General features: G+C 60.6%; 1 protein-coding gene across 5 annotated transcripts; it reads left to right on the forward strand.

Annotated features, from left to right (window-relative positions):
• The first annotated feature begins 1,622 nt into the window (after nt 1–1,622).
• SLC4A11 (solute carrier family 4 member 11) lies at nt 1,623–12,959 on the forward strand. 5 transcript variants are annotated; one of them, XM_059386515.1, is made up of 20 exons: nt 1,623–2,211; nt 4,060–4,107; nt 6,352–6,504; nt 6,641–6,690; nt 6,953–7,184; nt 7,260–7,341; nt 7,517–7,640; nt 8,998–9,213; nt 9,294–9,387; nt 9,512–9,637; nt 9,723–9,836; nt 9,919–10,051; nt 10,349–10,422; nt 10,757–11,081; nt 11,160–11,266; nt 11,354–11,522; nt 11,617–11,790; nt 11,936–12,131; nt 12,214–12,383; nt 12,513–12,959. In XM_059386515.1, the coding sequence occupies exons 2-20, from the start codon at nt 4,077–4,079 to the stop codon at nt 12,574–12,576; spliced, it is 2,634 nt and encodes an 877-aa protein (XP_059242498.1). In that variant the 5' UTR covers nt 1,623–2,211; nt 4,060–4,076; the 3' UTR covers nt 12,577–12,959. The 5 variants fall into 5 exon arrangements, with proteins under 5 accessions (XP_059242498.1, XP_059242501.1, XP_059242497.1 ...); XM_059386514.1 differs by lacking the exon at nt 1,623–2,211 and adding an exon at nt 2,316–2,469; XM_059386516.1 differs by lacking the exon at nt 1,623–2,211 and adding an exon at nt 2,316–2,469 and having other exon boundaries at nt 10,820–11,081.
• Nucleotides 12,960–15,276: the final 2,317 nt, after the last annotated feature.

The following is a 15,276-nucleotide window of genomic DNA, read 5'->3' on the forward strand; positions in this document are numbered from 1 at the left end:
TTTGCTCATGGATCCGATGGGGATGCACTGGGGCTACTCCCAGGTCCAGAGCAGTGGTGGGGGAGGGGGGAATGGCAGACTAGGAAGCTCTGTTTTGCCTGGATTTGCTGAAAATTGCCTATTAGCCTATTAGGCTGGTGGGGAGGGGTTGTGGCGTGTTGAAGGCAGGAGCTCAGTGACAGGAGTCGTGAAATCTGACCATTGGCTGTGGCTGGTCCAGGGGAAGCTCTCCCATGGGGACAGCTCTGAGAGCTCGGTCAGAGGAGGAGGAGGATGGTGCTGGGCCCTGCTGCGGGAGGAGGGAGAGCCTGGCAAGAGAGCCGAGGCAGTTTCCCTGCAGGAGCGGGGATAAAAGACATATGAGGGGGCTAAAGAGAAGTAAGCAGAGGGCGTGGAGACAGCAGAGCAGAGAGAATTCTGGAGACATGTGCTCTGTAAAGCACAGCTGAGGAACTGCATGGTTCCTGGAGGAGGAAGGGAGTTCCGGGGAATGATCTTGTTTTTGTGCTTTTAGTTTAGTGTTGTTGTTGTTGTTTTTTAAGATTTCTATTTTTAGTAATCTCTACACCCAATGTGGGGCTGGAACTTACAACCCCAAGATCAAGAATCCCATGCTCCACCTGCTGAGCCAGCCAGGGGTCCCCTAGTCTGTGTTTTTGAGTGAGATACTATAGAGTTACTTCTCACTCCAGATTCTACAATCCCTAATCCTAAAAGGCTTACAGGGGAAACTGAGTTGAAACTCCTTTGGAAAGCCATTAAGTGCCTTGTGGAAACCAGCGCTCATGTCCACAGCCCAGTAAGGGAATGAGACGAAAGGCATGCACCTACGTCTGGATCCCTGCCTGCCCATGTATGGACCCAATGGCGCACAAGCAGAGACACCTGGGGCCCCTCTATTTGCCCTGATCCACAGAAAGCAGGTGGTGGGTAGGAGGACCAAAGGAAACGCCTTCTCATGTTGGGGGCTGGGGGGAGGACTGTGGGGTTCCTCAGCTCCCTCCAGGGCAACTAGGGGAGCAGAACCCAGCAGATATCTTCTGCGGCATCCCCTCTGGTAGTAAGAAGCCGCGTGCTCAGAGCCCTCCCGACTCCCAGGCCATTTGTCTGCCAAGGGACTCACAGCTGGGTAGCTGAGCTCACTTGCTCTGTGCATAGGGCTTCCTCAAAGCACCAGGAGCCCTTGAGGGCTGCAAGGCAACCTCTACGCGGAGGTGGGCTCACCCTCTGCTTGCCCAGCCTGTTGGCCCGCTTCCAAGCCTAGGGGACAGTGGCCGACGACTCCCTCCCAGCAGGAGGTTGGGGGGGGCGGGGAGTCGCTGCTAGTCCTCGGGCCATCAGACAGTGTGTAGAGGGATGGGGGTTAACACTGGTGGGGAGAGTTCCTGAGTCCAACTGGGGCTCAAGTGCCGTGGAATCGTTTCCCGAGAGGACACCCAAGGTCAGGCCAGGGTATCATCGCACCGGCTGGATTTGCCTGACCCGTCGCAGCGGTAGCCAGCAGCCTTCCCGCAGCACCGCCTCCCTTACAAACGCGCGCGCGCTCTCTAGATTCGCAGAAGACCAGGCGCTGGCGAATGCACGTCCCCGAGTCGGGCGCCCCCCCCCCGCCGTCCCCGTCCCCGCCGGCCGGTCGGGAAGGAAAACCGGACGGCGGGGCCACTTTGGGAAGGAAAGAAGCCGCGAGCCAAGACCTTGACCCAAGAGAATGCCGGGGGCGCGCGGAGGCCAGAAGAAAAAACTTAGAGGCGCGCAGCGAGCAAACCCGACGCCGCCAAGCCAGGAGCGTCGCTGGCTAGGCGAACTAGGGCGTAGCCCAGGGAAGCATGCCGGCCCTTCTAGTTAGTCCGGGCGCGCTTCCTGGAGGAGGAGAAGGAGGGTTTACCACTCGAGCTACTGGGATGAATGGAGGGGGCGGGGCAGCTGGCGGGCTGGGCCAGGCCGAGGTCCCCTGCCGAGCCCGGGGCGGGGGGCCGGCAGCACGCATAAAGCTGACGCCGGAGGAGTCCTCCCGCGACCCGCCGCAGAGACTCAATTTTCGTGGGTCCCGGGCCCGTCGAGCTTCTTCCCAGAAACTTCCCGGCCCCGCCCAGCCCCTAATCCGGCGACGCCTGGGGGGGCACGCGGGCTCGTAGGAGCCCGATCTACACGTTCTGGAGGAGTCGCCCTGGGATCCCGGGAGCAGCCTGCTTGGGACCGACAGGAGCGCGGGTGAGGGCGCCGGGCTGGCGAACGGGACCCCGCCCGGGGCGGCACTGGGGCGGGGCGTCGAGCGGCATTAGGACCCAGGCGCGGCGCGGGGGTGTGTCGCCGGCTCCGGCCGCTGGCCCGCCCGAATCACCAAGTTCGGGGTCCCGGAGATCAGGGGTGAGGACCCCGAGCGTGCGCGCGTGTGTGCAGCCGTCCGGCGGCCGATCGGCGGGGCCATGGCCGCGGCCGCCCGGCGCATGTTCCATATCCAGCCATGCGGTGGGTACCTGAGCCTGCAGGCGCGGCAGGGAGGCGGCGGGAGGGCCGTCCGTTCTCCGCGGCGAACGGGTGTTCGGCGGGGTCGCGGAGCCGTCGGAGCACCGGGGAGAACGCGCCTGCCCTGGGCCTGCAGAGGCCCTGGGCCACGGTGGGCGAGGGGGTCGTGGAAGCTTCCTAGGCCTGGGGTCAGGTGTAAGTTCGGCCGAGAGGGACGGGGAGACGGGGAGACGGGGCGGGGAGTACACGAGTGGTGGAGGGAGGCCTCGTGGACATTGAGTGCTTGATTCGATGCTCTATCGCCGACTTGAAATTCTTAGTCTTTGAACCAGTGCGGTAGCCAGTGAAGGGGTGGGGCGTGGAAGTGATTGGAATGGAGCCATGGGGTCCTTAGCACCCCGAGCTGGACCCTTTCCAGCCGGTACGCTGCCGTCTCTCGTTACGTTCTGCCCCGACACCTTCTCGCCCCCGGCGCTGCGGAGAAACCTGCCCACTCTTAGGGATCCCGGGGCCACCGACTGTCCCCTGCGAGGCCGCTGCAGTTTTTACCTCAAGGCCCTGACGCCTGAGGGCAAGCCAGGGCTTTGTACGACCATTATTTACCCGCACGTGGGGCGTCCGGGATGAGAATAAGGCGTGCACTACCCGCACTCTTCCAGACCCTCGTCGCCCTCGTCCTCTGCCCATCCCTCAGATGCTGGCTTTACCGCCCCCGCCCCTCCCTTCTAGATGTAGCCCCGGCTCCTGTCCTGCGCGTTCCTCCGCATCCTGCCCCCAGACCCCCAGGGTCTCGGAGTCTGGAGGCTCTTTCCTCTCGTGCACGCGCCCCTCCTCTAGCTTCCTTCCTCGCACCGAGCGCCACAAACAGTTGCGACCATCCGGGGCCCCGGCGTGGTGAGCGTGCCCGGCGCTCCCCGCCCCCACCCCGCCCCGCCTTCTCCCTGGAGGACCAACGGCTCCGCCTCCCAGGAGGCCCGGGACGCGGGTGGCACTGAGGGGAGGAGGCCGTTGCCAAGTCGGCCCCCTGTGACCCCGGGCGCGTGCGGTTGGGGGCAACTGCACGTGTGATGGGTGTTGATGGCCCCTGGGACCAACGTGAGAGTGAGAGGAAGTATGTGGAGGCAAGAGGTCCCCCGCCCAGGTCCTGGGCTTGGCATCGAAACAGCGAGACAGGGAGGCCGGCCACTACGTGGAGGGTGGAAGGACAGGCCCCCACCCTCCAGCTCTCGCAGCCGGTGCTGAATAACACCGTCTACAAACCCGTGCTGGGTACTGTTAATAACTCCTGGGGGAAACGGGGCTGGGAATGGCTCCCCACCACCCTACTTGGCCCTTTCCCACTTGGGGAGACCCTAGGAGACTGGCTGAAGAGTACCGGGCTGGGCTTCCTCTGGTTCCTTAGGGGGCCCCTGCCTAGTGCAAGCCCCTGCTCCCCCCCTCCCCCCCGCACCCCAGGTTGGCCTGTGTTGGGTACCTGGGAAGGGTAAGAAGGCACGGGCAGGGTTGATGTAGGGTGGGGAGCGGCTGGGCACAGGAGAGACTGTCCACGGCTGGTCCGTGGAGCTGGTAACAATTCCTGGGTTTCCCTTGCAGAGCAATCCTCTTCCATCATGTCGCAGAATGGATACCTTGAGGATGTAGGTGAGTGCCTCTGTGGGGGGATGTACAGAGAGAGCTCCTTGGTCTCTAGGGGACCTGGTCCCTCCAGCAGGGTACTCATGGCATTAACTCAAGGAGCTTGGTCTCTAGGGGACCTGGTCCCTCCAGCAGGGTACTCATGGCATTGAGCCCCCACCTGTGGCCTCTGCTGTTGCTGGGAAGCCTTTAGATCTTCCCCTCCAGGAGGTGGTGGTATGGTTAGGTACGGTACAGTTGACAATCGCCTCCGACACTGAGAGGCCACTCCGGTGGTCCTGGGAGGGAAGGCAGTTCCCTCTCCTGGGCTCTGAGGACCATCTGGTGACCTCCCTTGGTTCGCTGTTAGAATGCTGTGGTTACTGGGTCAGACTTTAGGCCATGCCATATATGCCCTTGTCCCTCAGTCCCTGCCCAGCCTTGTGAGGGAGGGGCTGCTATTGTCCCTCTAAATCCATGGAACCGAACCTTTCCTCACTTCAGCTCTCCTGCTTGTTCCAGACCAGCTCTCCCCATCTCTGTGTCTCAGGGGACTCCTGTACCCAGACGTGGGCGCTGGCCTGACCATCCGAGGGGTGTTCAGTGGGATGGTGCTTGGACAGTGGTGATAGCGTCTGACTCAGGGTCCTCAGGGCCTGGTGACTGTGGGGGCCAGGCTGCTGGCAAGTGGATTAGGTGTGTGGTTGGGCTTATAGGATGGACGTGGGGACATGGCCTCCTAGGAGCATTGCAGGGACCTGGTCATGTTAGCTGGGCAGGTCCTAGGTAGAGCCCAGAGTAGGGGAGAAGGGACAGTGTGAAGGGCAGTGCCCAGGAATAAAGGGTGCTGGTGAGTGTGATGGAAGGGATGCTAGGGCAGGTGGGGGCTGAGGAGAAGGGGGTTTCTTGTGGACATGAGCTCCATGGCAAAAAAAGGGAAGGATATCTTTTAGCTCGGAACTCTGAGTACAGTGCAAACCTAGGCCCTCCTGCCCAAAAGGGGCCAGGCTAAGCACAGGCCACGGGGGGACGGGGCCTGGGATGTGCAGAGGAAACCGGCGGGCTGGAGTGGAAGTGAGTCAGGGTGAGTCACTGCCTGGCAGGTGTGGACGTGCTGCTGACCCTTCCCTGTCCCTGCACAGGTGTTTGTCAGACCTTGGTGGGGTCTGGGCTCTAAGACCCCCTTTCCTGGGAGCATTCACAGGTGGTGAACCCTAGGGACCCACAGGACAGTCAGGAAAGGGTGCCAGCAGGGCCCTGGGAGGGCTGGCCGGAAGAGGAAGCTTCTGTGGAGCCTTGAGGAAGGCCCTCTAGGGAGGGAAGCCCTCTGCTCGGAGGGCAGGCACTGGCATGTCTGGGGTGTTGGTCACCTGGCCTGAGGAGTGACAGATCAGAGGTCGGGAGTGGCCCTGGGCCTGAAGGACTGGGGGGTCGTGACAGGGGTAGCAGGCCTGGCCCAAACTGCCATCCCAGAGGTCATGAGGAGCTCAAGCAAGGGTGGAACATTTGCGTGTCACCAGGAAGGCTTCCTCTAGAGGAGGGGCGCCAGGGCTGTGAGCCGTTGTTGGAAGTATGGCCCACCCAGGAAAAGGCTCCCCTCTGGCAGGGAGTCCCAAGGTGCCAGAGCACTCCTCCTGCCCGCCACTAGGTGTCTCCTGGGGTCCCTCCCTTAGTCCCTGTGTCTCTGGCTCCCCTCCTTTCTGGGCCTTGTCTGCTGTCTGGACCAAGTCTCTCAGCCTTGATGCTTCGGCCTGCATGCCCTCCCTGAAAGAAAGCCCTCTAAAACTCTGTGCCAGTACGGTGGGGAGACGGCTGGACACCGTAGTAGTTTCCCTTGGGTCCCATCTAGGGAGCCCGGCAGATCTGGGTCCCGTAATTTGGGGGTTCGGGGAGGGCAGAGGCCAGTCTTAACTGCATCACTGCACCACCTTCTGGGCCCAGAGCTGTGGAATGACCATGTTTTTCTGTAGCTGAAAGGATACACATGGGTCAGAACGGTGCAGGGCCCTGGTTCCTGCAGCTGAAGAATGTTGGAGAAAGCTGTTGGGTGGGGGCTGCCGGCTGGCGTCCATTCTCTAATTGGGGCTAGGCCGGGATGAGCAATTCGGCCCACCTGGGCCTGAGGCTTCCTTCCTGGCCTACAAGAGGCCGCCCTCACCACTCGCTGAGAGTGTGCGGACTGGGACAGCCTGGAGTCCCTCCCTCTGGTGTGTAGCACTGACAGCTGGGCCCTCTTGGGGGGTTCTCTCTCGGTGGTGGTTGGGTCTCCAGGCTACCTCAAGTGTGACATGGATGATGCCTCTGAAACCCGTGAGGAGAGCCTGGGGGATGAGGCCTTCGACACGGTCAACTCCTCCATTGTGTCTGGCGAGAGCATCCGTTTTTTTGTCAACGTCAACCTCGAGGTGCAGCCCACCCAGGCTGGTATGGGGGTTGTAGCAGGGACAGGCTGGGGGGGGGGACGGGCAGGGGCCTGGGTGCTGGGCAGATACAGCTGCACTCCATGGAGAGAGTCCTGACGCGGTGGGGCAGCCCACTGAGCCCTCCCGCTTTTCCCTAGCCGAGAATGACTCGCCTGGCGGCTGCGGGCTCCTTCACACCTCACGCAAGGTGAGTGGCCCGCTGGCAGGACAGGGGACGTGTGGTCCCGGGCCACCCATTAGGGGGGTGGAGGTGCCTGCTTCCCTGTCACAGCGGACAGACCTCTCACACTTGGCTATGGTGGGTCTGGGTGGGGGGGCCTTCCCTCTCAGAGCGCGGGTGTCCGTCCTGGGGGCGGGGCCGCCGCAGAGGAGGCGCCCAGGTCACCAGAGCGCATCTCCCTTACCGGCTGCTGTGGCTCTGTGCTGCTCTGTGCACGCGGTCCCCGCAGTACCTGAAGCTGAAGAACTTTGAGGAGGAGATCCGGGCGCACCGGGACCTGGACGGCTTCCTGGCCCGGGCCAGCATCATCCTGAACGAGACGGCTACCTCGCTGGATGACGTGCTGCGGGCCATGCTGTGCCGCTTAGCCCACGACCCCCAAAACACGGAGCCTGACTGCAACTTGGACCTGTTCATGGCCATGCTCTTCACTGATGCCGGGGCCCCCACGGAGGGGAAAGGTGGGGCCCGTCTCCCTGGTGGGGCCCAGGGGCTCAGGGAGGTGGGCCCTCTGACCCTGTCCGCTCTGCCCTCAGCCCACCTGCTGTCTGATACCATCCAGGGGGTCACTGCCACGGTCACGGGGGTGCAATACCAGCAGTCCTGGATCTGCATCATGTGAGTTGGAGGCCTGCAGGGTGGCTTCCCTGGCAATAAGCGGGCCCACCCAGTTTTGGGACAGAGGGTGGGAGCACTCCTGTCAGAGGTTGCTGGGGGTCAAAGTCAGGGGTGGAGTGTGGGGGGAAGCCCAGCTCCCAGGGTGGCAACCGTGTGCCCTCCCCGCCCCTGGCAGCTGCACCTCCAAGGCCCTGCTGAGGCGACACGTGTGCATCAGCCGTCTGGTTCGCCCTCAGAACTGGGGGGAGAATTCCTGTGAGGTGCGGTTCGTTATCCTGGTGCTGGCCCCTCCCAAGACGGTGAGTAGGGTTCTGGAGGGGGCTGTTTCGTGAATGAAGGTCCCAGACTACTTGGCCCTCTCTCCAGGGGCAACTCCTCCGCGTGCTGGGGGACCCCACAGTCTGGGCCCTTGAGGGCCTCGTGCTCATGCTGTCCTTCCTGTCTGCCCCACTGAGTCTCTCTGAAGCATCCTGCTAGGTCCTCATCCAGCCCTAATTCCCCCTGAGGTTGCCCATAAGGCTGTATTTCCTTCTTGACTGAAAGAGATACTTGTTAAAATTAGCTTTATTCAAATGTGGGGGCTTTTCATCAGCCTGCCCCAACACCTATCTTTCTCCCAGTTGGCCAGCTCTATGATTTGCTGGCCATGGATCCCCACTTCTGCATGGTCAGGGGTACATCCTACTTGTGTGGGAGGCTGAAGCTAGTATGGTTTGGGGAGTCTTTTCTGAAGGAAATGGATTTCAAAATCATAAATGGAAAATGGGGAAGGCCCCTTGCCAGGCCTGAGAAGGGCCTTCATGCTTAAATTTCCTTTAGCTTCTTGATGATTCTGCCCCTGCCTCTGATAGACTCAAAGCTTGGCATGGCCCTCCTCTATGGGCTTGCTCTTAGGCAAAACTGGTGCTGAGGGGAATGTCCCTCCCTGGGAGGTTACAGTGCTGGGGAGAGGGAACATGGGCAGCACATGGGGCAGAGGGAGTGACAGCTGGTGAGGTGGTCAGAGAGGAAGAAGGGGCTGTATCCTGAGGGTCAAGTGGCTGGACTCATGCCTTGTGACAGGCCAGCCAGCCCAACACCCGGCTCCTTCTCCGGAGAGTGAGCCTGTTCTGGAGCAAACAGGAAAGCAAAGCGTGGGCAGGACAGGCCTGGGGGACTGCCCTGGGCAGCATGAAGGGATAGATGCTGCTCCCAGAGGACAGGTTGTCATGGGGGAGGCTGGACATGAGTTGGCTTTGGTCAGGCAACAGGGAGAAGGCTTGAGAGGCCTGGAGCCCCTCAGGAAATCAAATAAACCAGCAGATGATGGGAATAATACCAGTAAAGTGGAACTGGGTAAGGGCTTGTCTCTGTCACTGTGATCTCATTATCTGTGATGATGCAGGTCTGTGTTCCTGCATCAGTACCTCACATTTTAAGAACTCATGAGTTTATGAAGGAAATTGGGAGACTTGACACTGGTTCTAGTGATCTGCTGACCAGGCAGGAATCCTGGCTGATTCCACTAACGCCTGAACTTTGGGGGACAAAACGTGCTGCTAGTCACATTGGGGGCACCTGCGACAGGCTCAGGACTATCAGTGATGACAAGGGTGGGGCGGGGACCCCTCCATTTGCCAGGAACCTCAGGTGTGACTTCCCGTCTCCCGCCCCCAGAAAAGTACCAAGACTGCCACAGAGGTGGCGCGCACGTTCGCCACCATGTTCTTGGACATCACCTTCCGCCAGGAGCTCCTGAAGACACGCACAGAGGAGGAATTCAAGGAGGCGCTGGTGCGTCAGAGACAGCTGCTCACTATGGTGAGCCAGTGCCCAGCCCTCAGCGCCAAGGGCTACAGCATGACCTCCATCCACATACACAGACCCCCCAAGGTACAGCAGGGATGCAGACCTGGGCGGGGTTGGTGGGGCAAGGGCCACAGGCCAGAGCTGACATCTGTCCCCTTCCCCAGCCCCTGAAGCGCAAAGATTTTCTCCCTGTGGGGAAGGGCATCCGGGAGGACATTGCCCGCAGGTTCCCCGTGTACCCGCTGGACTTCACAGACGGTACGTGGCCCTACGGTTCCTCCCCCCACCCCCCCGCCACAGCTCAGCCTGTGGCTTTGGTCCCAGGACAACACATGGGCCTGTCCTGCATCCCAGCAAATTTCCTGTCCTGTCCCATCCCTAGGCATTATTGGGAAAAACAAGGCTGTGGGCAAATACATCACCACCACGCTGTTCCTCTACTTCGCCTGCCTCCTGCCCACCATCGCTTTTGGGTCCCTCAACGATGAGAACACAAACGGGGCTATCGGTGAGGGGAGGAGGTGGGGTGGGGGGTGGAGCGGGAGGCCCAGGGCTGCAGTGACCCAGCCCCCTGACGTCCCCCGCTTCCTCAGATGTGCAGAAGACCATGGCAGGGCAGGGCATCGGAGGCCTCCTATATGCCCTCTTCTCTGGACAGCCACTGGTGGTGCTCTTGACCACTGCGCCCTTGGCCCTCTACATCCAAGGTGCCTTTGCACTGGCCGTGGGGAGGTGGCTCCCAAGGTCCCCAGCCCCTGCCCAGCTCTGACCACCCCCCTCGTCCTGCAGTAATTTGTGGTATCTGTGACGACTACAATCTGGACTTCAGCACCTTCTATGCGTGGACGGGCCTGTGGAACAGTTTCTTTCTCGCACTTTATGCCCTCTTCAACCTCAGTCTCATCATGCGTCTCTTCAAGAGGTGACAGGGCCTTTCCCGAGCTTCTGGGACCCTCAGCCAGGAGGGGAGACCAAGGCTGGGGACCTGGGGCAGTCTCCACGCCAGCCTCTGAGGCCCTATAACCCTAGAGTGGATGGGGTGCCCCCTCCACATCACTGCCCTGAGACAGAAGTGTGGGACCCTGGTCTTCGTGGCAGGAAGAGGTCCGAGACTGTGCAGAGGCTCAGGGAAGCCTCCCCATCCCCACCCCGGTGCCCTGACACTTCATCACCATCTGATGAGGCATGACATCCCCCTCCCCCTACATCACCCCGGCAGGTCAACAGAAGAGATCATTGCCCTGTTCATTTCCATCACATTCATGCTGGACGCTGTCAAGGGCATGGCCAAAAGTGAGTGTCCAGTCGGTGGCCACCTGCTGCAGGGGAAACTGAGTTGAGCTGGGGGACTGTGGGCTGTGGCCAGGACCACCAAGCAGCATGCAAGCTAAGGCTCCTTCCCCGGTCCAGGGCGCTCTCAGGAGCTGTGACCAGCAGGAAGCCACGGTGCCATGTGCTGGAGGGCGACAGGGCTGCCTCAGGCGGGATCAGAGGCACAGGGCCAGGTGTGAGGCAGTGTCAGAGATGGTGGGGGACAAGCAAGTCAGTGGGGTCCTCCTGTCTGACAGAGAAAGGCAGCCCCTCCCTTTCCCCATCCCCCCAGAAGCTCTTTCTCCCCCATATCCAGAAGAGAGCTGGGCCTCATCTTCCAGAGCTCAGACCGCTGAAGCCTGCTGGCCTGTATCCACAGTCTTTCAGAAGTACTACTACCACCATGACTTTGGGACCTACAACACAGAGAGCACTTCCCTGGTGAGCCTGCTGGGTCTCAGCACCGACCTCAACACCAGCCTCCACACAGCCCTCAACAGCAGCCTCCCGGCCAGCTCACTACAGCCGACACCCGGGAGCCACCAGGCTGACCCCCCAGGCCGGGAGACCGCGGTGCTCAGCCTCCTTATTATGCTGGGCACGCTGTGGCTGAGCTACACCCTCTACCAGTTCAAGAAGAGGTGAGGGGGGCCCTGCGGGTGAGGGAAAGAAGGCGCCAGCTCCCAGGCCGCACTCACACTCCCCACCCATGTCCCCAGCCCCTACCTACACCCCTACATGCGGGAGATCCTGTCAGACTGTGCCTTGCCCATCTCGGTGCTCACCTTCTCCCTCATCTGCTCCTACGGCTTCCGGGAAATCAAAAGTGAGTTGGGGTCTGGCAGGGGGTGCAGTGGGGTGAGGTTGGTCCCTGGGTGCCACAGGCTTGAGCAGGGGCCTGTATCTGCTGCAGTGAGCCAGTTCCGCTACAACCCTAACAAGAGAGTCTTTGAGGCGGCTGAGATGCACTCCCTGTCCCTGGGGGCCATCGCCAGTGCCATGGGCCTGGGCTTCCTGCTCTCCTTGCTCTTCTTCATCGAGCAGAACTTGGTGGCTGCCTTAGCCAATGCCCCGGAGAACAGGTTTGTGGGGCGAGGCTGGGAGGGCTGAGCATGTGCCCCAGCCTCCCTGGGGTCACAGAGATCCAGCCACATGTGCCCCCACCCTCTGCTGCAGGCTGGTGAAGGGCACTGCCTACCACTGGGACCTCCTGCTCATCGCCATCATCAACAGCGGGCTGTCATTGTTCGGGCTGCCCTGGATCCACGCCGCCTACCCCCATTCCCCACTGCATGTGCGGGCCCTGGCTTTGGTGGAGGAGCGTGTGGAGAACGGGCACATTTATGAGACGTGAGTGGGGGCCAGGTCCCTTAAGACCTGAGGCTTGTCATATGGGCCCTGAAATGGGGGTAACCCTGAGCCATGGGGACCTGGGGAGGGATGCGGCTCTGGGGACTAGGGCCTAGAGGTGACCCGGTACCCTGTGGCTGTGCAGAATTGTGAACGTGAAGGAGACACGGCTGACCACCCTGGGCGCCAGCATCCTGGTGGGCTTCTCCCTCCTGCTGCTTCCCTTCCCGTTGCAGTGGATCCCCAAGCCCGTGCTTTACGGCCTCTTCCTCTACATCGCGCTTACCTCCATCGATGGCAACCAACTCTTCGAGCGCGTGGCCCTGCTGCTCAAGGACCAGGTGAGCCTCAGCCCCAAGGGCAAGGGGCAGGGTGGGCATACGGGCTCCAGGCCTGCCCACAGCAGGTCTCTGCCGCCCACAGACCTCGTACCCGCCCACCCACTACATCCGGAGGGTGCCCCAGAGGAAGATCCACTACTTCACCGGCCTGCAGGTCCTGCAGCTGCTGCTGCTCTGTGCCTTCGGCATGAGCAACCTGCCCTACATGAAGATGATCTTCCCTCTCATCATGATTGTCATGATCCCCATCCGGTAAGGGCCGCCGGGTGGGGGCTGGGGGTGGCACCCAGTCTACCCCTGGGGAGGGGCAGGGGCAGATGCCCCCCCACTTTTGCTCTCTGACCCAGTGCTCACCTTGAGGTCTCTTATCCCCCTGCCCAGCTACAACCTGCTGCCCCGAATCATTGAAGCCAAGTATCTGGATGCCATGGATGCCGAGCACTGACTGAGGCCCTGACCAGCAGGCCCGCGCCATATCCCTTTCCCTGTCCCTCTGGCTCTTCCCAGACTGAGTCTGCAGCCCCGTGGGGAGAGGGATGGGGTCTTTTGGGGCGTGGTTCTGTGCTGCATCCCCTTCCTGCTGTCCCATCAGGCCTAGGATATTAGGCATGGGGGGGGGTTGTTCCATGGTGGGGGCCCATACCTGTCCCCATTAGCCTTTTACTTGGGTCAGTGACACTGCTCAGGGCAACTTCTGTCCAGAGTAGGACTAAGGACGGATTTTCTTTTGATAAAAGAGTCAGATGTCTGAAAGAGAAACCATTTCCTTGATTGTGTAAGGAATTTGCTATATGCACACTAGAGAATAAAGCTCCTGTTTCTAGCTTCCATCTCAGCTGTCCCGCCCTGCCGCAGCCTCAGGGCCACTGGAGAATAAAAAGTTTGATGTAAAGGGGGGAGAAAGGAAAAGGGACCCGTGTTTGCTGAGGACCACAGGCTGTCACCTCCAACTCCACACAGCGGATGCTGGCCCAACAGGGGCCTGTGGAAGATCCAGGAGGCCCTGGCGCTGCTGTGTTGCCAGGCAACCGCAGGGGAGGTGTTGTCAAGGGCATGGCATATGCAAGGGCCTGGAGGAGAAGGCTTGGGGCCTGTAGTGAGCCACAGTGGTGGAAGAGAGATGGGTGGGCCTTGTGGCCCTGGGCCTGGGCTCCCAGAGGCAGCTGCAGAGCAGCCCAGCAGACTGAAAACCAGGCTCATGGAGGTCAGAGCCGCCGTTGTGAGGGATGCCCTCTGGGGGTGGGTACTGATTCTGTATGTGGGGGTGGGGCGGGGGCTGCATGCCGCACCAAGACACTGATAGTGGGGATGAAGAGCAGTGGAAGACCCCGACGGCATGATGTGGGGATTGGTCTGGTGGAGGGGAGAAGGGTCTGTGTTCCTGGCTTGGTCACTTGGTACCTGGACAGAGGCCCCACGGCACGCAGTGGGGAATCCAGATCTGGGACTCGGAAGCACCCCCTGCGTGTTACCTGGGAGCCCCAGCAGTAGTAGAGCCTCTGGCCCCCAGCCATCCCATGACCTCCCTTACAGCACTTTGGCTTGCTGAGTAAACCACAGACCAAGGGAGCAGGTGAGAGAAGACCTACCTCAACTGAAAAGGCCTCCTCTCTAGATATGCGAAGGATTCCTGCTAACCAGCAACACCACAAAGTTGATGACTACCAACTCCAATAGAAGAGGCAAACCTGGGGTGAGGGAGTGGCCCAACAGTCACAGGACATGCTCAATGCCCTTGGTCATCTGGGAAAAGCAGCCCCAAGGGGAGCTGGCATCGCCCTCCTTGGAACCGGCAACACAGGCCGGCCGGCCCGCCAGCTGGGTAGAAGAGGTATGTACAACCAGGGCATGGATTGGGGAGCAGAGACTGGGGCACAACCAAAACCCCTCCTCCACCAGCTGTGCGGCTCTGCTCCCGGGCAACCTGCGTGGGTACGAGCCCATTCATTGTTTGGAGGGATGGCTAGCTAAAGGTTAACAAAGGGGGATGGTGTCCTGTGGGCCTGGGCCATCATCCAAACTGGGCTGTGCAGTCTGAAGCTCTATGCACCCACCCCATCCAGGTGGCATGCGGTCCTTTGGGGTCCCCTCCCCAGTGGCCTGCGTGTTCCCTCCAGGTAGGGCCGTATCCAGAATCACCAGGCGGGGAGCAGACAAGCCCCTAGCATTGCACATCTGAGCCCCAGCCAGACAGTACTCTGCACCAAGGAGACAATTCAGAGGAGGCTGGGCTGCTGGCCCTTCCTGGGGCAACAACCCAGCCAAGCCTCGCAGGCAAGTGGGGAGCACAGAAACAATGTTTTGTCCTCGCCCACACACACTGATGCACCTTAGGGGAGGAAACAACAGTTAAATGCAGGCCCTGGGCCATGCTGCCAGGACTGAGGAACAGCAAAGGAAGGGACATTCTCCAGACCTGCCTACCAGTCCAGAAATAAGCCTGGGAGTGACCCCCCAGCATTACGCTCCCTCCACTCCCATTGCACACAACAGGCTTTTCCGAATTTCCTTGGGGTGGGCCCCTCCTCCTTACCAAAGAAACACCTGAGGGAAAGGAAAGGGAGCTGCCCCAGGGCCCTCAAGTCCCTCCCAGGACTGGCTTCCCTAGGGCCTGTGAGGACCTGGGGCAGCTGAGGCAGACTTCCTGCGCGGGGCCTGGAGGTCCCAGGCTGAACCATGCTGTGTCCTCTCAACTCGAATGGAGACTCCATGCCCTGTCCCTGCCATAAAAACGGACCTGGCATCATTAAGAACCAACATTTTAGAGGAGCGCCTGGGTGGCTCAGTGGGTTAAAGCCTCTGCCTTCGGCTCAGGTCATGGTTCCCGGGTTCCTGGGATCGAGCCCTGCATCAGGTTCCCTGCTCAGCAGAGAGCCTGCTTCCCTTCCTCCCTCTCTGCCTACTTGTGATCTCTGTCAAGTAAATAAATAAAATCTTAAAAAAAAAAAAAAAACATTTTAGGGGCACCTGTAATCTCAGTCGGTTAGGCGTCCAACTCTTGATTTCGGTTCAGGTCATGATCTCAGGGTTCTGAGATCAAACCCCACGCCCAGCACAGAATTGGGTGTGGCACCTGCTTGAGATTCTTTCTGTCTCTCAAAAAAAAAAAAAGAAAAACCCCGGGCGCCTGGGTGGCTCAGTGGGT

Source organism: Mustela nigripes, unplaced genomic scaffold, assembly GCF_022355385.1.
Source record: "Mustela nigripes isolate SB6536 unplaced genomic scaffold, MUSNIG.SB6536 HiC_scaffold_75, whole genome shotgun sequence".
Classification (NCBI taxonomy): domain Eukaryota; kingdom Metazoa; phylum Chordata; class Mammalia; order Carnivora; family Mustelidae; genus Mustela; species Mustela nigripes.